The sequence below is a fragment of the Protopterus annectens genome, chromosome 5.part1, assembly GCF_019279795.1.
Source record: "Protopterus annectens isolate FY-2018-M chromosome 5.part1, PAN1.0, whole genome shotgun sequence".
NCBI classification, from domain to species: domain Eukaryota; kingdom Metazoa; phylum Chordata; order Ceratodontiformes; family Protopteridae; genus Protopterus; species Protopterus annectens.
In genome coordinates this window covers 614,026,358-614,048,113 of record NC_056736.1, presented here as the reverse complement: position 1 = coordinate 614,048,113, position 21,756 = coordinate 614,026,358, and the positions used below count along the sequence as shown (strand labels likewise).

The following is a 21,756-nucleotide window of genomic DNA, read 5'->3' as shown; positions in this document are numbered from 1 at the left end:
TCAGACAATTTACAAACAGCAGTTACAGCTTTATCATGGAGTAAGGGAGTCAGGAACTGTACCCAGAGCCCTTGATCAACATTATACTATTTACATACTCTTCCAAACATATCAATAAAACTATCAAAATTATCAGCCTCTGTAAATTGTGGAAGAAATTTCCTGACATTTATTGCTTCTGGGATTTGGTTATTCCCTTCCTCATTATCTCCATGACCCTGACAAAGAGTCAGCATCTCCCTTTCATGTTGGTGTTTTTTCTCATTTTCTTTGGCCTCCAAATCCCACTGTCTGTCTGCTGATTCTAATTCCATATGCTTTGCCTGCCGCAGTCTCTCCACTGATTCTAATTCCAAATGTTTGGCCTCCAGTTCAACTCCAGACGGGTTTTTAATCCTCTGAGGAAAAGGCGAACTGTCCTGTTTCTGAAGGCTGCACATCCCCATCACCACACTGGTTTTCTTCCTGGTTGCTGGTTCATGCTGCAGCTGCAATGAAAGCAGAAATCATATCCTCTTTAGCCAGATTGGCATGCACCAGTCCTTTGGCTTCGCACAGCTTGGCCAACTGGTTTTTTGTCAGCTTGCCATAATCCTCTGCTGACATTGTTGCTTGCTTTCCCTGACTAAATTAAGCTAACAAAAATAAATGAAACTGTTGTGAAAATTAAACTCTGTATGTTTGCCTTGTGGCTGCTGAAAGTACACACATCTTCACACCACTGCTCACCAAAATATAACATACCTCCTCTGGGCAAGTAATCAAGGAGCCTCAATACACATCACTGACACCAGTGAAGAACGTTCACTTGGAACAAAAATAGGTACACACAGTATTTCCAGATGCAGCTCTCTGCACCAAGCACAATTTCCCTTAAGAGCAAACGGGGAACACACTCCTGTTCTGGGGCTGAACTCCCTCTCTATGTCTCCAGGCCCCAAATAAGACTCCACATTGACCACAGCTGTAGAGATAAGTCCTCAGCTGAGTGTTCCAAGCCAAGTCCTCCACCACCCTCTCGGAGACACCAGTGCTCTGTGTCCCTGCTCCAACTAGCTGACACACATACTCTTTGAGGTTTATTTTCTCAGACACACACACACACACACACACACACACACACACACACACACACACACACACACACACACTCACACACACTCTCTCTCTCTCTCCTGGCAAATGATGGCACAGCTTTACCAGCTGTTCCCCCTCTACCCAGACTGTAAGGTAGATACTGCCACCAGAACACTCCAAAGTCAGCTACTCTGAGGCTCTTACAAGGGTATCCAGTTATACTGAGTAAAATTAATACTAATACAAATGGTAGTGTTTAACCAATGCAGCAAGGCTTTCAGGAGTGGCCACCATATCACCAAATAAATATAAGGGCTCTCAAAGGTTAAAATATTCTCTAAAAGACTAGCCACAGTGAAAAGTCTAAATATATTTAATAATAATAAAAAGAACATGAAAACACTGAATATCTATTTACAATAAACTTCAGGGTTTCAATCACAAGAGATATTAAAAATAACAACAGATTTATACAGATACAGAAAAACAATACTTAACTAATCTCACTATTTTTCCTGACTGATCTAAAGAATTACTGTCCCCTAGCTCACTTACTAGAGCAAGGCAAGATGATGTGAGTGAGTGGTCTTCCTTCTTGTCAAGTTTCACAAAAAGACTGCCCTGAGACTTCTGTCTCATCTTGAATTAAAATATAATTTCAGTGCTGGATTACAGAATGACATCACATACATTTAGTCACCTGACTTCTGGTTCCCACATGACCCCCTTTTCTAAAAACTGAACCAGAATCTTGCACATATGTGTTACCACACACACACACACACACACACACACACACACACACACACACACACACACACACACAGCTTTGCTAAAGTGTGTTATAGTATCTAGACGCTATAAAACCATTTCAAAAACGTCCATCCTTCCAGGATAGTAATTAGTTCACCCCTAAGGACAATACACTAAGATTCCTATTCCTAGTTTTCACAGAAATGTTGTCTCTGGCTGCAGTCAGAACTGTAAGATACAATCTTTATGGTGAAACCAGGTAATTTAATTGCAAACTGTTTTTCAAAGTTAGCTGGACTGAGATTAATCTCTTCTCTTCCAGTATCCTCTGTTATAATGTATTCATTTTAACGGTTACAATACAGTCTGACATACAGGTGCATTTGTTTTCTGTCCAACAGGACCCACTGTTGGTACATTTTTAACACAAGCAGCTTTACAAATGCATTTTCAACACAAGCACCTGGTCAAATCAGTTTCATATACAAATGACATATAATTCTTTACAAAACTCCAGCTAACTATGCTGGCATATGTTATACATCCACTGACTTACTTCTCCTGGCATAGTTAGCAATACCTCACTTCATCACACTGCCATTTGCTTTATGCTATTCCTCTGGACTTGGGACATTATTTTTAATATCTTTGAGATATTCTATAGTATGCATTCCAATTTATCTGATAGCCTGTCTGATATAATATGTTGGAGAAGAACATTTTAAATAATAAACTAATTATGCAGTTTGACATGATTACTAAGTAAGATTATAAATGTCATTCCATTGATAGAATATGTTTATCCTGGTTTCTGTAAGGACAGTGAGAGGCAAGATAAAAGAACATGCTAATATTGCCTCCTAAATATCTGCCACTTTATAAATATGTAAAGCAAATCAGGTAACAAAATAAATATTATTTTTACATTCAGTGTTTCTGTTTATTAAGTTAAATTGATTCCTTGCATGAGTTTAACAAATTTGTCCATCTGTATACAGGTAGCAACTAATTGAGAGTCATTGTGCATTGTTTCTAATTTTCGAATCTAAAGATTCACTAATATTTCTGATGTGTCATGTATAATACGCTTCTCTTACTGGAGGGGGTGGACTCAGTCCATTATCTGTGGGCTTTTAAAAACTCTGAAAATGGTTAAGATTTTATCAAATATTTGCAATGAGGTGCTAGCATGTAAAAACAAGTCAACTGCATTTGACTTTCCTGTAGGAAGATGAGTGTAACAAGATGTTTTTTTTTTCACTGTAGCTTAATATCTATAAAGACTGTCAAAGCTTTCACTGGTGCCATAGAAGGACAAAGCCCCAACTACAATCAGGTGACCAGAGTTCAGGTAGCAGCTAGGGCACTTGACAGCGCAGGCAGGGGAGATGAGGAGTGCCTGTCCTAGCATGAAGCGGATGCATGTTCAGAAGCACATTTACATTAGTCGATTTCCCTGATGAAGATTTGGGGAACAATAGAGCAGTGTCTCCTGTAGGTGTATGAGGTGCTCCTGCTGACATAACCTCACCACATGGGTGCATGAGGTGTTCCTGCTGACATAACCCCACACACACACACACACACACACACACACACACACACACACACACACACACACCTTCCACAAGTGAAGAACAGAACCCTGCTGCCAATCACTGCATGTTCTACTCATGGGTTGTTACTGGATAGGAGCAAGGGAAAAAGAGGCAAATGAAAAAATAACTGAAAACATCCCAGATAGCTGCATGCATGATGGACCGCCCCCCCCAGTGATGAGTTAATGAATGTGCCAACTGGCCAAGAGGGGGATAATGACTGACAGGCGTAGGAGTCAAAGAGTAAGACAAAATTTACCTGTTCCTTTTTCTACTTAATGATTTATAGACAACATGTGTATTCGACTGAAGTCTGTCTACAAATTCGCATAATTTTTCCTTACTACTTCTAATGATAAAAAAACAGATATCATCCATGCAATGTCCATAAATTCTGACCTGTGACTGGAAAACTTATCTCCATACATATAATTCATCATTAAACAGAAAGAAATTGTTCTCCAAGAAAAAATGCTTAAGTTCTTGCAGCAATTCTGCACACTGGGATGGTCCACAAAGTCTGTGTATAGCCTGCAGACATAGATCATATCTTGTACAGGTGTATAATCTTTAAACATCCGTAGCTAATAAACAGAAGTGTTTCTGCACTTTGCTTCTTGTCAGTTTTATGTTCACTATCTCTAAAGTATAGCTGAAGCTGCTTGATAAAATGCTGTTAGACTACCTGCCATCAGGTGTCAAAATCTCTCTAGTACTCCATCCGTCTCCCGCAAGACAAATAACTTGCCTTATTATATGAAGGGGAGTGGAGAGAACTGAGTCCAGGAGGAGGAAGCTCTGTACTGGGGATGCAGTTGTATTATTATTATTGTTATACAATATATATATATATATATATATATATATATATATATATATATATATATATATATATATATATACATATACACACACAAACACACACATATATATATATATATATATATATATATATATATATGTATGTGTGTATGTATACATTGTTGATATATATTTGTGTGTGTGTGTGTGTGTGTGTGTGTATGTCTTATTCTTTGACAGACACAACTATCAACATCCACATTACTGAATACATACCACTGACTACAATAACTACAACAGTATTCAACTTTGCAATGTAATACAACAAAACCCACTAGAATAAGTTTACTTTTGTATTCACCACCCAGCCCAACAAACCATGCTCAACTCATAGCTTCTTAAGTCACAATGTTCACCAACACTGGCAAAGTTCTCAGCTATTTTGCATTTGGCAACTCACTCCTTACATGCGTACCTACTTTTCATCTTTGAAAATAACACAACAAAAGGTAATTATTTATACCAAAAATATTACTAAATTTACTGATGAACAATGAATTGTATATTTAACATACCACTACATATCACTACATATCACCTAAAGATGAACAAAGGACAATCATTAGACTCTGGCCAGACATAAACTGTATTAATTTGGAACAGGGATGTCATATTTGTCAAGATTTATTTGAAGTGAAGTAAAATATAACCTAAAACGTTTGTGCTAATGTTTCCCTAGAAATAAGATTTTTTAAATTCCCTAAAAATACCATATTTGGAAGTGGGAAACCAGTGGTTGATTTGCATAGATTAATAAATTCTTTACACATTAGGGAAATATTTTATAAAGAAAGTGAAAGGTTCAGTGATGAAGATTATACATGTTTCATGACCATGGATGGAGAGTATCGGTTCTTGGACTGCGTTTCATGACCATGGATGGAGAGTATCGGTTCTTGGACTGCGTTTCATGACCATGGATGGAGAGTATCGGTTCTTGGGCTGCTTGTATCACCCAGCTTGTTCAGTAACTTTTGGATTGTGTTCTTAATAATGTATGAGAACTGCCACTGAGATGTCATAAGTTGTAGGATTCTGTGAAACTGTTGTGTAAGACAACTGGTATTAGAAGACATGACATAACAAATATAGTGTCTGAGAAAGTTTTCAACAAAATCTAAACAGGAAAATATTTCCCATTGACAAATAAGCATTAGGAATTTGTAAGTCTTTCTTAGCCTGACTTATTTTACAAGTGTGACCAGGCACATTGTGTATTATAGCAATAACCCATGGCTGGGTTTGAGTATTGCTGAATTTACCCACGGTTGTTGAGGGTTGGTCGGGAGAACAAAGCCTGAGTAACCTAACTAAACTAACCTCGGGTAAATCCAGCATTACCCACACTAAGCCAAGGGTTATTGCTATAATACAATGACATTATTTAGGAAAAAGTTACTTACTTTTCTTAAATAATGTCCTTGTATAATGGCGCCCTGATGCTCTTCCATGTTTTTCCCTGTATCACAGGGCTTTCTTGATATACTGCAGATGCGTATGGGACTTACATTCCCATGCTTAAGCAGTACGTACATCAGTGCATTGGAAAGGAACCAGTGGAGAAAGAAAGATCTCCATTGCTCTTTTTTTTTTTTTTTTTTTTTTTGTTAATAAAAAAAAAAAAAGAAATTTTGAAATCCAGAGCTGATCAGACATAAGAGAGACACAGGATATAGAAAATACAAGGATAATTGGGTTCCTATTATGTTATCGAAAGATAATGTAATCGAACGATCAAAACTTTGAAATGGCAGCATTTCGAAGATCGCATTGTGGGATCGCAGTACAGTGAGGATTGGAATATTTACCCTTTCCTCTCGGAGTTGGAATATATATTTAGTGGGGGGGGGCACAGCCCCCACAATACAAGCTTCTAAATGCTGCCATTTCTAAGTTTTGATCATTCGATTATGTTATCTTTCAATAACATAATATGAACCCGATAACCAGGCATGTTTCCCTAGTTTTGCACAACATACCTGATTATCCTTGTATATTCTTTGTCCTGTCCTGTCTTTCTTGTACTTCTGAAGTGTATGGATGTGTAGGTTTTTTTTTTTTAAAAAAAAAGAAGAAAACTGGAATCGAAGAAGATCCGGGCGACCAGACTTTTTTTCTGTTGGTATATGCTAGATTTTTGGGCTGACCAATCAGTGTGCATGTTTGTGAATGTTAATGGCCAGTTATTGTATAATACAGATTAGGTGTTGGTGTTCATTGTTAAAATATATGAGTTTGTACTCTTTATTTCAGTTTTTCTAGCCTGCCTTAGATCCATAAATTGTTCAAGTGTTTAAAGTAGTAAATGCTTTTTGAAAGGTGACAAAAGTAATCTCTAAGTTTTAAAATTATTTTTTAGTATCACATTAAGCCACATTCATGTCTGATGTTAGCAGAAGTAAGGGATAATGTTTATCCTGTAGCTGGTGCATAAAGGATTTAAAGTGGAAACATTTGAAATGTTGGACCCACTTTAGGGAGTCCCGAAGTGCGGAGGCTGAATAGCTGAAAAAACAGACTTAATATAATGAGTCCGAGATTGCCATTTATTGGAATATTCCCTTTTCTCAGTGGTATGGTGATCTTGGAGTTTGTTTGTATAAGTTTGGGGGTGGGATACTTTTACCCACATGAAGGGAGCTCCCCCCACAAGAAAAAAGTTAAAAAAAGATGATAAGTGTTCAAGATCCACTCTTCTGCATTTTAAGCCTTTTTTGCGATATGTCAGTACTGTTACGAGTCCTGACATTTCAGTAGGGAGCCATTTAAAGTTTCCGAAAGTGATGTTATTTTGAATATTGTAGCAACAGCCACTGAGATTAATAGAGGAGAGGATTCATTAAGGATGGAAATTGTCTTCCTCTTATTAGAATTATTTTAGGCTTGGTTCTCTTGCAAAACCAGCAGATCGTACATCAGTGGCAGGCATTTAAACCGATCAGAAGAACAGCAGCATTTTTGTGTGTTTCAGGTTTTTTGAAAATAATCCAATCAGTTGTTGAGATCTTAGTGGGATTACTGGAAAGGGGCTTGTTATGGTGTCTACAGATTATGTCAGGTGAAAGGAGGAGACAAGTAAGAAGAGCTGAAGCTGGAAAGACCTGTATCAAAACAGCTTGATATCTCTACTAAAAATGTATTTATTCTGGATCCCTTCTTACAATGAAGAAGTATTTTTATCCAGGGGTTTGGCAGGGATAGGTGAATGAAGAGTACAAGGGATCAGAATTATTCAATATATAAAACTGGCTGGGGGTTGGCATAAATGTTAAGGTGTTTGCACCTTATCCCTTACCAAAGGGTAACAAAGGGGAGGGAAATTAATTAGGTAATGAAACTGAGGGGTTATTATTATTGAGGAAGGTAGGGTGTAGGCATGTAGTAGTGAAACAGAAGACGTCCCTCTAGATATGCAGGTCAGAGAGATTAATGAACCGAACAGTCTGATCTTTGAGAAGAGGAACAATTGGGTCCATTTTCAACCATCAAGGAGATATAATCAAGGGAGAAGGAGGGAGTGAGGTGGATTTCAGACATGCAGGAGTTGTATGGTCTTACTATTATATACAACTATAGGAAAGATTTTAAAATTTATAATTATAGTGATGTGAGTTTTGATGAAAAACATGCAAATTTGTTGGAAAAGGGGTTTAATTCCATACCATATAGAAGGGCAAAAGTATCCAATACATAAATTGATTTGAAATTGCTCACTAGGAAGTTAAATTTATCAATTTGTTTTTAAAAATTGGCAGGAGGTTAGGAATGAAAAAATTAAAAAGACCAGTTTTGTTCAATCCACCCCTTAATCCGAGTATACAAATGTTTGAAAAAATATATGAAATTGATATTAGGAAGACACTCAGTGGCAGAGTGCCTAAAATATGTTACAACATGAGTTCAAATGAAAGAGAAATATTAACCCAAATTATTAGCAACAAAACAATTAGTGTTATGAAGCTGAACAAAGGTAGGGGGCTAGTACTTTGGAATGCATTAGATTATAGCAACAAAATGGATGGTATTTTAGGTGAGGATACTTATCAAGAAGTTTCAATTAATGAAGTGAACATAGCTTATTCAAAAGTAGATCAAGTTCTTTGTGATATGCATTTGCAGAGGCACATAGACCATGATTAGTATAAGGTAATTAGGATATCATACCAGAGATATTTGGAATTCCAAAGATCCGATTTGATAGACCCTCCATTATGCCCTATAGTTAATGCAGGCAATTCTAAAACATATTCTCTGGCCAAATACATAGACTATAAGTTAAAAACATGTTTCAGAAAAGTCCCTATATTTTGAAAGATTTGAGAGACTTTCTTATGAAGGGGAATTCATCTGTATTTGATGAAAAACTTATTTTCCTAACAATTGATGTCAAGGACCTTTCCTTGGTGATACCCCAGTAGGTGGGGGTGGAATGGTTTTGAGAGTATTTAAATGAATTTACAGAATTAAATAATCAAGATATTAACAATCTGACCACCCTCGTGGAACTGGTGTTGGAAATAACTATATTTTTTGAGAGTTCCTTCTATCATCAAAAAACTGGTGTAGAAATGGAGGCTGTTTGCACCCCAGTGTTTGTCAGTATTGTTATAGCACACTGGGAATGTAATTATGTATTCACTTCTTCATTTAGTAATAAATGTGGTTGGTGGTACATGCCAGGGGTTTTGAGTTTTTATTGTGTTATTAAGGTGTTTACCTTACAGACATGGTGCAGGGTTTGATTTCAAACGGGATAATTTGTTAAGCTTAAAATGGTCCACAAGGCCAGTTAGCATAGTACTAACTTATGATTAGTGACATTATGGAAGACTTTGTGGTTTCCCAATGGAATTTCATGCCTCCCACCAAAAGGACCCTCTCCCACAGTTCTGCTGGTTCCATGGAGTGGGGGTTAGTGGGGCCTGTGCATATTCATTTTCTGAATCCCATCATTGAGTTCTCATTCCTAGTAAACCTAATGATAACTGACACAATTTCTGCCCAACGTCATGGGGGTCTGGGCAGAAGAGACGATAACCCACGTAATAGCCTTAACATACATAGGTATCCCTGAGTCTCTGCAAGTGGAGTAGCGGTATAAAGTCCTGTCTATGCCTCAGGTTCATATATTGGTTTGGGCACTTGTCAACCCAGGCAAAAAGGATGGGTGTTCCCATCCTGGGAGATAAATAAACATGCACCTTCAGGGAGCAATATATTGATCTCCTTGGTGGAGACTACTAGAGAGAATACAGCATACAGTGCTGTCTGGGGGTTGGCCGGGCCCCTGGTGATGTCAAGCCCCTAATGAAATCAAAGGGCAATGTTGATCCCTATTGCATGTCCCAACCACAGGGTGCATTCAGACATCAGTTGCAGGACCTAACAAATAAAGCAGAGCAACATGAATTGGTGTTGATAATGGATGACTTGAATGCAGATACCAAGATAGGCAAAACAGGATATGAGGACTGTCTGGGTCCACATGGTTGGGTCAACAGGAATAAAGAAGGAAAGGCCATTTTAGACATATTTCTGGCAAATGGCTTGAAAGTAGCCACCAAATGGTTCAGCAAGACAGACAGTCACAAGACCACATACAAGAGTGGCCAACATGCAACTCAGATAGACTTCCTCCTAGTAAGGAAAGGGCTCTGGGATAGAATCAGTGATTGCAGGGTCAACACCCAGTAAAACAATCATCCCACACAGCATAAACCATGGGTTGCTACAATCAGCTGCAAGTAGTGGTCAGATAAATCTCTGAGGTCAACATAGACCAGGCTGAAGACATGGAAGTTGACTGAGATAAAGCAGAACATTTCAAGGAATTACTTAGGACACTAGCAGCTCAAGAAGAAGAGGAAATAAGTGGAGATGAAAGAAAAATGGCAGTGACTCACAACAGTATGTGTGAGGACTACAGAACAGATATGCAGCCAAGCCAGGTATGGAAATAAGTACCTAAGGAAAGTTGGTCGTGGAATGCAGAAGTCCAAGAGTTTATCAAAAGAAAGGAGTGCAGGAAAAAGTGGGGGAGAATGACAAGACAGACCAGGCTGTGCTGATTGGCTAACAAAGAGTCTAGAAAAGAGTTGCAGTAGCAAAGAACAAGGTGTCAGAGACACTCTACCAGCTTCTAGAAAGTGAGAAAAATAGATGGCACAAAGGAACTATATTTACAAGGTAAAGACAGACAGATAAAGAAGATAGTCAGGCATCCTTCGTAAGGGATGCCAGCAACAACCTGCTCATCAGTCCACAGGACATCAAAGGCATATGGAAGGAGCACTTCAAGCAGCTTCTGATTGAAGAAAACCCCACTGAAGCGTTACTGCCCCAACACAGCCTACAATGACAGAAGAGGGGGAGCCCACCATAGTAAAAGTAAGAATAGCACTAAGGAAAATGAAGTCAGGGAAGGCAGCAGGCTCAGATGAGGTCACAGCAGATATGATAAAAATGCTAGGTAAGATAGGGGCTCCTAAGGGTACTAGTAGCAGTGTGGAGAAAAAGGAGTATCCCAGATGACTGAAGTATAAGCATACTAGTGCCAGTGTGCAAGAACAAAGGGGACATTTACGACTGTGGGCAGTACAGAGGTATCAAACTCCTGTCACATTGCATGAACCTTCTGGAGAGGGTGACTGATAAAGAAATATGCAGAGTAGTAGAAAGTAAGATGGAGGATGAGCAGTTCAGATTCAGAGTAGGATACAGCATAACTGACCTGATGTTTATAGTGAGACAGATACTTGAGAAGGAGCTAGAAATCAGGAAAGAGTCCAACTGGGCATTGCTACTTGGAGAAACCATATGACAAGTTCTCAAGAAAGCTGATTTGGGCAGTCCTGCAGTCGTTTAAAGTCCCAGAAACATTTGTAGAATTGGTGCAGGCTATGTACAAGGACTCAATGACTCAAGTACAGTGTTCAGTCTCACAGAGGGGTTCCCAGTGGGAGTAGGTGTGCATCAGGGTTCAACTCTGAACCCACTGCTGTTCATACTGGTGATGGACTACATTAGCAAACAGGTCACAGCGGACAGATCAACAAAGTTTTTGTATACAGACGATGTGACATTATAGGCAGACTCTGAGCAAGAACTTAAGGAAATGGTAGGGGAATAGAATGCAAAACTGAAGGTACATGAGATAAATGAGTACAGATAAGACAGTTTTAATGGCAGCAAATGGGGGAAATCATAAGAAGCTGAGAATTGAGATAGAAGGGAAATAGTGGAACAGGCTAACAGCTTCAAGTATCGGGGGGGGGGGGTTGAGGAGAAGGGAAGTCTGAATAAGGAGGTCAAAGCTAGAATCAGAGGGGTTGAAGCCAACTGGCACAGAGTGTCAGGTGTAGTGTATGACAGAAGAATGCCAAAGAAGCTGAAAAGTAAGTTGTACAAAACAGTGGTGTGACCAGTAATAATGTATGGTACAGAAACCTGGGCAGTAAAGGCAGTTGAGGAAGCTAGAGGTGATGGAGATGAAGTGCCTGAGAAGGGTGGTAGGATGCACACTGTGGGACTGACAGAGAAATGAGGGCATAAGAGCAGAAGTCAAAGTAACTCCAATTGCAGAAAAGGTCAAAGAGAACAGATTACAGCATTTCAGATACATGTGCAGAAAAGCAGAAGATGATTTGATAAAGAAGGTTTGGGACGGACAGGAAGAAGGCAAGAGGAAATGAGGACATCCAGCAAAGAAGTAGATGGATTGTGTGAAAGATGACCCATGACAGTCAGGCATGAGTGTCAAAGAAGGTAGGAGAGTGGCACTGAATAGAGAGAGATGGTGACAAGTGACACAACACCCTGACCCATGTAGCAAATGGGAAAAAGGGTGTTGTTGGTGATGATGATGATCAAGAGACAGAAAGAGAAAAGAGACACCAAAAACTCTTGCATACACACATACACATGTGCACGCACGCACACACACACACACACACACACACACACACACACACACACACACACACACACACACACACACACACACACACACACACACACAAGCACACATTTTTTTTTACACAAGCACTCCCATAGATTCCTTATCCTGGGATCTAGAGTTTCCCTCAGACTGTGGTATCAACAAGGATTGTCAGGGGGTAAACAGTAACCTAGACCCTAACAAGAGCACATCTATTTATATTTTGTTGATCAGATTGCCTAACTGGGTAAACACGTTTTCACTGAAGTTTTTGGGGGGAATGCTGTGCTCTGATTTTACATAGAACAATTATATATTGTGATATCCGAGCTACAAAAATATGTTTCTATATTATGGTAAGTTTGTAAGGTACGTAAACATACATGAGTGCACTTATGTTAATTCAAACTATAGTATATGTCTGTTGGAATACATTATTAGTAGAAAGTAATGACAACCATTAAAGTTTGGATATAGTGATCAACATTCTCGGTAGAAAATCGTGCCAAGTTTCAAACCGTAAAGATGACCATAATAAAGCCCAGCCTTCTCTGTGACAACTACTGTAAGTTCATGGCCACAGTAAAGTTGAAGTATAATTCAATTGTTTGTGTGAGACTGGCATAATGGTTAAGGTGTTTACCTTACAGATGTGAGGTGCAGGGTTTGATTCTCACAGGGGGCTGTTTGGTTAGGCTTAAAATGGTCCACAAGAGCAGTTAGCCTACTACTAATCTATGAACCCATGTAAAGGGCATTTGCCACTATATATGGTCATATTCAGGTAAATAATTAGTAGGCTGTGTAGTCATTGTAGATAGGACTATGTGGTCAATTAAACTGTGACATGGTAAGTAACAAAATTGTGTTAAGACCCTCATATTTTCTTTCATGTGCCACAGGCCTTTGGCTTCACTACAGGAAAGGTCAGAAGGGGAATTCAGTATTTGTTTAGACATGGATGGGTATCCAGTTTAAGCCAAATATTAAAAAAAATAATAATAGTAATGGTGGTACTATAAAGTTAATTTGTATTGGCCTTAAAAGTCCTTGAAATATAAGGTGCACATCTTATGCCTCTGAAATGAATCAAACTACTAATTTGTTTTTTTTTGTTCACAGATCTTGAATCTTTCTCCCTCGGAGGATACAAGCCACTTGGACTCCTTGTCAACTTCTTGTGAAACAACTTCTGTCGACCTTCATTCCAGTCATACACGAACCCCTAGTCTTGATGTTTCTTTGCCTGATGATAATCAGCGGGTGCCTGAGGGGCGAAAGGTTAAGCAGCTTTGGCAGCTTTTTAATCACTCGTCCTTTTGAATTCTGTATTGTACTGTTAAAAATTCCTACAATCTAAAGGCAAATTTGGGTAGCTGGGTGGGCTTCTGAAGCAAATTATGAGCTTAATGGTATATGTTTCCATTGCATTTCTGGTCAAGGGCTTGTTCTGACTACAGAACATTAAGAGCTGCTATTTCAATTTTTTTAAGATGTTTGTAGCATTCTGGATGTCTGTGTGTTATTACTGCTTATCTCTTGTTAAGGCAGCGCTTGGGCAGTCCAGATTTCCTTTGCTTTAAAGGGGGCTTGTTTTTTTGCTTTGCAACATTTGGAATAATTATTTCTTTGCATAAAAGTGCATTAACAGCATTGTGGGTGTCTGCATGTGGTAAAGCCTCTGTGCAGCTGTGTACAGAGGGCTCAATTCATAGTCCTTCTGGCATAATGTCAGATTCCTGTTCGCTGGCTTCTGTGAAGTTATGCTTCCCTTGCACAAATGTGTAATCCCATCTGACTACAATCTGCAAACATAAGGATGCATTTTCTGTCATTTGAAAGGTTCGTAAAATGTTATCTGTATCTCTAGATAATCTGCCTATTTTTGTAGCACAGTAATGCAATGGTTTGTTGTAAATATGGAGTTTGTTTTATATATCAGGTATAAATTCAGATTATATCAACTTCTAAATTTACATATTTCATAAACATAGTCACTAGCAAATAGCATTTTAATTGAAATCAAAACCTAGTAAATGTTATTAGTTACAGGGATATTTTTAGATTTAATATAAATCAAATTGTGGCATGGAATCAGGCCATAGATCACATTGTGTATAAGGTAAACAGTTATGTAGAACAGCTTCAAATAAGTCTGAATTTATGTATTCATATTGCCTGCTTCTGCCAATCCCCCGTTCTCCTTGTAACATGAGCCAATCAGAATAGGTAACTTTATTTTGATTTTTTTTTTCTGGCCTCTTAAATATAAGCAAATCCATTGGTTACACTTTACAATCAGTAGCAGTGTTGCAGAAGAGGGTGTAATTCAAGGCAGATATGAAAGGATTATATTGTTTTTGCATTGAAATATTAAATGTACTTCTGGCTGTGCTGAAAGTAAATTATGAGAATGTAAACTGCTGGTAATGTCATGGGGTTCTGTGATTCATTAATACTTTGTTGGGTGCTCTTGACTTTGCAAATCCTGCTGGAAACCTTAGACGCTGATAATTCTTCGTAGGACCACCAAAATGTTAATATCGGCCCCACTTTTAGACCTCTGGCTTCATTAGAAATGCCACAGTGTTACTGCTGTGGTATAGTAGGTATTATTTATGATGAGAGGTATGGCAATACCAAATTCATATATTATATCAGAAGGGTAGCACTCAGTAAAGCACAGCTCAGTGAGGAAAAAACATACACACAGGGATGGAGTGAGAGTGGATAACATAAAGAATAACTTCTTCTTTTGGCTTTTCCTGGTTAGGGGTAGCCACAGTGGAACGCCAGTCTGCTAATGATTGGCAGTTGATTTTTACGGTGCCAAGGTGTCAGCTGTACACCCAACCTTCAACGAAGGCATGCCCATTCATGCATGTCTTTTGAACGCCACTCAACTGCGGGGAGGACATACAGACTCCACACAGAAGGCGCCCCAGCCGAGAATCGAATGGGAGAACCTCTTGCTGTGAGGCGACAATGCTACCGCTACACCACTGCGGCTTCAACATAAAGAATAACAAAGTAATTAAATCTGCTTCTGCATCAACAAAAGGTACACAAATAAAGCTAATACTGTTAACATGCACAGAAACTGAATGATGTCATAATATACATATAACACTTCATAGGGCTACTTCCAGAACCTGAGAGAAATTCCAAAAGTAGAATGTTTGTCAGTACCCATCTATGAAATCCTCTTAACCTAAGATGTGGTCCCAAAGCAATGGTATGTTCATGAGACAGTGCAGTACATGTATATTCCAAAATTGTTAAGAGGCTGTGTGAGTTTCAGTTTGCAAAGCTGTTTCCTAGGAACCTTTTTCTTCATTCATTTGGTACTTGACCCCACAGTGAGCCAAAAAAAAAAAGGAAAAGAGACTGTGGGAGTTTGGCATAGTGGTTAAGGTGTTTACCTTATAGCTACAAAGTGCAAGGTTTGAGACTCACATGAGGTAATTGGCTAGGCTTAAAGTGGTCCACAAGGACAGCTAGCCTAGTACTAATCTATGAACTTATGAGAAAAAAAATGCTGAAACAGTATCTTACCTTTTTGCTAGGGGTAATCAAATAATCTGACCGACTCTAATAATAATGATGATGATGAAGATGATACAGCTCATACTTCCTTGACCATCAGCAGTGTCACAGAATGATTAATCGTTAAGGCTATGGCCTGCAGACAGCTCCTTTAACGCCCTGAAATACATCTCCTCAACAGTACTCAGCAGACAAATCCCTAGTGTGTGTCCAGTTACTTCCTACCATTTGTTGTCCCTTTGAGTGTCCTTTTAGGTATTTGTCCTTCCACTCCTCCAGTACGACCATCTATCTCTGTACACTTTAAGTATGTAGTTTCTATTTCTCAGCAAGTTAGCAAGCAAACTCACCCACCAGAGTAAGGATGCAGATTTGTAAAATGTGGGAAGAGGTTCAAAACCTGCTTGTTGGTTCTTTAACTACACTGACCAATCACAACTGAGCAGTATATCTAAAAAACATGAGCATTAACAAAGGAAGACCTCAGAATGGTGAGAAGAGCAGGATCATATGAATAAGAAGCTAGAGATATAGCTAGATGATGGCAGCTGATCCAAAAGGCAAAACAAACACCTGGGAAGGTTAAACAGATTATAAAAGATAAGCAGAGAAAAACAGATTAATGTTATAATAGACTGGGAGGTACTATGGAGAGAAAATAGAGATGTAACATTATATTTACCTGAACAGCAAATTTAGTAGCTGGCACAAGCTAAGTCACATGGTGTTCATAGGTTCATAGGTTCATACTAGGCTATCTGCCCTAGGGCATTTATAAGCCTAGCCAGAATGTGTTTGGCTTTCGCCACCCATTTTAAATGTATTTTGCTATGCCCTTTTTCGAGGTTAGTATACTGTGCCTCTGTCTAACAGTTACGAAGAAGTGATACCCGGGGTAAACCTACGATCTCCCATCCACTCATCCTCTTGAAGAGAGTCAGTGAGGGACTCTGCCTAACCTGGACTGGGATTTTATTCCAGAGTGAAGGGAGCCTCTGGGTTATGAATCTGTCCCTCCAGCATGTCCTATTTATTTCAGTGCTGAGGTTCAAGTCTCTCGAGCACGTAGCTCGATGGGATTTGGATTTTCTGAGGTGCAGCATGTCCATTAATTCCAGGTTGGACATGGCTTTATACATCAGGCACAGATCGCCTCTGAACAGGCGGTATACCACTGAGTAGAGCTGGAGTTTCTTTAACCGGGCAGCATATGGCATCTGTTTGAGCCCTTTGATCCTCTTGGTGAGGTACTTTTGGGGTCTTTCCAGTTGCTGCAGGTGTCTGGTAAGGTACATCCCAAAAGGGGCATTGTACTCAATTATGGGCCTGATGAGGGATGAGTAAAGAGGCACGATGACCTCCCTGATCTAGATGTGAATCCCTTCATGATTAGGTGGGCTATATAAAATGTTTTTCTAACCACTTTGGCCATGTGGTTGTCAAATGAGAGATTGCTATCAACTTGGGTCCCCAGGTCCCTAATTACTTCTTCTGTACTTAATAGATTACCACCTATGTGGTAATTTGTAGGCACTTTGATTTGCCAAAGGGATGACTATACACTTTTGGCATTTAGCTTGAGCCATGGCTCTGGCACCAGTTGTCTGTTTCTATGAGGCCCTTTTGGAGGATGCTTGTGTCGGCTGGAGAGTCGATTATGGCACCCAGTTTGCAGTCATCTGCGAACTTGGTCAGCCACAGTCCTTCCGTGTTGGCCCGTACCTCCGAAATATATACCAAACAAGAGGTCCCAGGACTGAGGCTTGTGGGACACCACTTGTAACTGGTTTGGAGTCTGACATGGCTCCAGCAATTCTAACCATGTGGGTTCTGTCCTTGAGCCAGTTTGCAATCCATCTAGTGACATAGGGGTTTATATTTAAGCTGGTGAGCTTATCTATAATGCCAGTGGGGTATTGTATCAAGGCTTTGCGAGGTCCAGGTAGGCTGTGTGGACCACTTTCCCCTCGTCAATGGCCTTGGTGACTGTTTCAAAGAAATCAACCAGGTTTAAGAGGCAGGATCTGCCCTTAACAAAGCCAAACTGGGTAGGATCCAGTGTCTGTAGGTCCCCAATATCTTTATTTATGAGGTCCATGATGATCCTTTCCATAGCTTTGCAGACCAAGCTAGTCAGGCTTATGGGGTGATAGTTTCCAGGATCTGTTGAGGCACCACCTTTATGGAGAGGGACCACTGTTGCTGTACGCCACTCTTTGGGCACATATCCTGTAGTAAGGAAACAGAAAATCCAATACAGTATAGTGCCAAAGTCCAACCAAGCAGATAGAAGAACAATCCTGGATAAAAAGCGAGGTAAAACACTGCTATAGCTGTTTTAGAAACGTTATTATTAAAATACAGGATGAGCGCTTTCGGGATAACCCTTCATCAGATGTTATTCAAACATTGATACAAACATTTTATAAGAAATTACAACCAATAGCACTCAATAGAAAACGCGCCTATTTTGTAAAATAGGTTTTATGGGTATCACTTCATTTAATCCTGGCTTCCTATTGGCCATTAGATCAACAATCCATTTAGTTTCCACTAATTCAGTCTGAAGCTTTATGTCACCCCCCTACTGTTGAGTCTAACATTAACAAGTGAGTGCTATTGGTATTGGATTTGCTGTTTCATTTTATTTGTTTTATACAGTACCGTGCATGCTATGGAATTGAGTATTGCTTCAGAACATCGCTCTCTCCCTGATAGAGGCCGAGCCAGTGATAATGGAATATGGCATCCTAAGCGAGTCTACAATAACGACAATCCTTTACTTAACTTGGGCTTTGCAGTAAACAAAACAGGTTCGGTAGAAAATATGAAGCCGGTTGCCATGGACAAAAACTTTGAGGAGATGATACGGGACTTAAACTATAAAGTGAGTAAATTACAATGGCTTCAATGGCAAACTCACCATCTAGAAGCCTGTATTGAATATGGAATAGTTCCGAGGGGCATGAGAATCCTGTGCATGCCTGCACAGGGTGATCGCTACCCGGAACTTTTGGCAAAATGGCAGTCATTAAACATCAGTACAAGCTTTAAGTACATGGAACTCCTCAACGAGTTCTTTTCTCCTGAACTTGAAGGTTTGAAAAAAGAAGTGACTGTTTTACAAAGCAGACTAGAACTCGAATATAATGACATCAAGAGCATGGAGCGATTGGAAGCACTATATGTTTCTTTTACTGAAAATGATAACCGAATAAGGAAACAAAAAATGGGCAAATTAAAAAGAGATTTTGAAGACTTCTCGAGCGGCAACATCTTTGTATGGCCGAGAGCAAATGATCTCAAGCCCTCTGGTCATACTGGAAAGAGATTGGCTGAAAGTATATCGGAAGGAAGGGGCCGTAAAGGTAGTGTGAACATCACTACATCCGTTATTCACAGTAACTCGTTTCCCACACCTACACAACACCAAGAGAAACAATGCATTAAGGAGAGTGGTATAGGAACGAGCACGAATATGCCGAAAACTACAGATGGCCACTCCGCACAAGAGAAAGGCGACGTTACTATTATTAATGCTTCAGCTGTTAGTCAAACAGTTGTAGAGAGCTGCTCTATACGAAAAGACACTGACACTGTTACGGACAATGTTTCAATTCCTGATTTTATACAACCAGGATGTTCGTCCATAGGAGATGATTCTGGGTCCATTACATTTAATGACAACAATATGGGAGCGCGGCCCAAAACGCAGATGGGAAAACGGAATTTTCTGGATATGTTACCCGCGCCTGTGAAAAAGAAAGGGTCCTGGAAAAGGTCTCTGAGCGAGGACCGAGGGATAGACAAAAGGAGAAGAACTTTAAATTGACTACCACTGATGATACTGGTATTGTTATTAACTTATCATCTTATATTTTGAATGAAGATGAACTAGCAGTATTAAATAAGGGACTGACTTTTGTTCCTAGTAAATGTGGTACATACAATGAAACGTTAATTGATGTTATGTTATATTGTAGAAACGTAGCCTTGAAATTAATGTTTGGCAACAGTAATTTGAATGAAACTTCACTTAAAAAACCCAGTGGATTTGTTCCACAACTGACACCAGCACTCAACTTATTCATTAATGCTTGTGAGCATGACTTGATAAAATATCACCAAGAAGGTGAATTTAATAATTTTATAATTTAACCCCCAAGCAAAGGATAGCTCTAAAAAACCTTAGTGAGAATAAGGATTTATTAATAAAGAATGCTGATAAAGGAGGAGCAGTGGTGTTGTTGGACACTACTTGGTATGATAAAAAATTAAGTGAGTTGTTGCAAGATCAAAGTACTTATGTTCAGATAAACCCACTAGGAGTGAAACAAGTAACTGATAGAGTAGTTTTTTGTTTAAATAAATTACTAAATGACATGCTTATATCTGAAGAGACACATCAATTTCTTTTGATAAATAAACCGGTCACTCCGATATTTAAAGCATTACCCAAAATTCACAAATCTCTCAGTGACCCACCCCTACGACCCATTGTTTCGGGGAGGGGTTGGGTCACTGAGAATATTTCAATTTGGGTGGAATATACACTAAAACCATATCTTGACCTAATGGATAACATCCTTAAAGACACGGGACATTTTTTAAAGCTATTGGGTGAAATGAATAATACTGCATATCCAGAAAAATTGTTGATGGTTACTATGGATGTTCAAAACTTATTTACGGTTATTAACAACCACTATGGTATTACTAATATAGGTGAGTTTTTAGATAATTTAGGAGTAAGGAGAGAGAAAATTTCACTGATTAAGACTATGTTGACTTTAGTCCTAGAAAATAATGTCTTTATGGGGGCTGGTTCCCTTTATAGACAGGCGCAGGGGGTAGCTATGGGCACCCCCTGCGCAAATACCTACGCTAATTTGGTACTCTCCCAATGGGAGAAAACTTATGTTTTGAATAATGATTTTTGGAAAGACCATATTAAATTATATCTACGTTTTGTAGATGATGTTTTTCTTTTATGGTATGGGACGGAGCAAATGTTACGAGAATTTGTGGAATATCTACACTCGACTACGACATTTTTTAGGTTCACGATTAAATGTTCCTATGATTCCATTGATTTTTTAGATGTATGTATAGAACAAGATGGATCAGGTTTTAATTCTAAGTTATTCAGGAAAGAGTGCTGGAAGAATACTCTTTTAACATATGATAGTATGCACCCCAGGCACACTTACCCTAATATAGTACAAGGGCAAGTTAGTAGGGCCTCTAGGCTATGCTTATTAGATTCTGCTTTTGAAGCAGAGGTAGATGAGCTTAGAGAATGTTTTCAAAATAGAGGATATAAACCTGCTATGGTGAACAAAGTTATTGATAAAAGTAAAAAGCTGAGGTCTAATGTGTATAAACCCTGGATACAACGAACTAGAAGTGAAGAGAATCAAATTAAAAAAGACAATTCACATATGGGGCTGCAATTGATGTTTAATTATAGTAGTAACATTAAGGATATTTGTAATATAGTACGAAAGAACTGGAACATTCTAACCAGTGACAATAGTCTGAAGGATATCGTGGGGTCTAATCCCAGCTTCAAGTATAGAAGGAATAAAAACTTAAAGGATTTACTCTGCAAGAAACCTTCAAATTGCAATGTTCAACACCAGGTTTTAATTTCTACAGGGACCACTACATGCGGACTCTGTAAAGCCTGTGCCTATATTAATAAGGATTTACATTTTAGACATCCTGTCACAAACAAAATGTTCTTTTTTAAAGGGAAAGCCACCTGCCGCACTACAGATATTGTCTATATGGCTGAATGTTGCCAATGCCCATGTTTTTATGTTGGGAAGACAAATAATATGTTTAAGATTAGGATTCTCCAGCACCTGTCAAGCATCAGAAATGGTGATGAAAGGAATGCTTTATGCAGACATGTTAATGAATTCCCAACACATACTTTTAAATTTCGGGCTATTGTTAATGTTAGACTCAACAGTAGGGGGG

At 39.0% G+C, this 21,756-nt stretch overlaps 1 protein-coding gene across 7 annotated transcripts in view; it reads left to right on the top strand.

The window, feature by feature from the left end:
- FRY (FRY microtubule binding protein) overlaps nt 1-21,756 on the top strand; it is a 2,210,679-nt gene that overhangs the window by 2,039,342 nt on the left and 149,581 nt on the right. For all 7 annotated transcript variants that reach the window (XM_044073229.1, XM_044073230.1, XM_044073228.1 and 4 more), the window contains one exon: nt 13,348-13,506. In XM_044073229.1, coding sequence (XP_043929164.1) covers nt 13,348-13,506 — 159 coding nt within the window. The remainder of the gene's footprint in view (nt 1-13,347; nt 13,507-21,756) is intronic.